Consider the following 933-nt stretch of genomic DNA (forward strand, 5'->3'; position numbering starts at 1 on the left):
GAATATGTACTTCCATGTTCTGTACATGATATGCATGCTTTACCAGTCTTCTAAAAGTAAACCAAAAAGAATAGTCTAAGAAAATTAGAATTTTATGATAAATTTTCCTGGAAGTAAATCCCCACATTTTTAGTAAATCAACGGCATTATTTGCATAATGATGATGAACCAGTCAAATAATTCATTGTATTAGATAACCGGGGACATTAAATAAATGATAAAATCATTCTATAAATACACACATACCAAGCTTAGAGAAGCAGCTTATAGTTGTACAGTATTGTGCAAAACCTTTCGTGTACGCATCTCTCCTGTCAGCAAAGCTATGACAGACAAGAACAAATGTATGCCAGATAATTTCTCAAGATGAAAACTCCCCATATCCAAGCAGCTCTCCCTGGAATAACAAAATACACAGCACAGGTGTTTCTGTACCAAACCTAGCTTTGTAACTCCAGCCAGTCTTTAAAATTGGAAGCTCTTTAACAAGCAGTCAGTCAAACAATAAAAACAAGGACTGATGGAAGGTGTTTTGGCAAACTAATTTGCTGTCAGAGTCCCAGAAGGCAGAAGAAGAGATACTGCTGAATAAAACAGTGTTTGCACACACCCTAAACCTTTTTCTAAACAAAAATGGAGTGTTAAGAAAAATACTTCTTTGATGCAGAAGACAACATCAGGTTGCCAATGTTACTTCACGATAGAAACAGTATTTTCATGTTGGTTTCCAAATAAGTGGAAGAAGAAGTGAAAAGCCGTGCTAATGTGGACAGGGACAAAGACGTAAGCCATGTATAATACCATCACCAACATCGTAATGTTGAAAGTGTAGAAGAGCAGTTTTTCCCAGGGCTCCATGAGATAGCTGCAGGTGACCAGTTCGAACTGGCAGTACAGCCAATAAAGATAGTTCTTCATGCTCTTGATATCCAT

General features: G+C 37.0%; 1 protein-coding gene across 1 annotated transcript; it reads right to left on the minus strand.

The window, feature by feature from the left end:
* Positions 1-690: 690 nt before the first annotated feature.
* Positions 691-933, minus strand: LOC104482793 (serine palmitoyltransferase small subunit B). The gene has a single exon (XM_010124362.2). It carries the CDS (start codon positions 931-933, stop codon positions 691-693), a length of 243 nt encoding a protein of 80 aa, XP_010122664.1.

Source organism: Chlamydotis macqueenii, chromosome 9 (genome assembly GCF_036417535.1).
Source record: "Chlamydotis macqueenii isolate bChlMac1 chromosome 9, bChlMac1.mat, whole genome shotgun sequence".
NCBI lineage: Eukaryota > Metazoa > Chordata > Aves > Otidiformes > Otididae > Chlamydotis > Chlamydotis macqueenii.

Coding starts and splice junctions, on each gene's coding strand:
- LOC104482793 (XM_010124362.2), bottom strand. CDS start 933: ATGGATATCAAGAGCATGAAGAACTATCTTTATTGGCTGTACTGCCAG.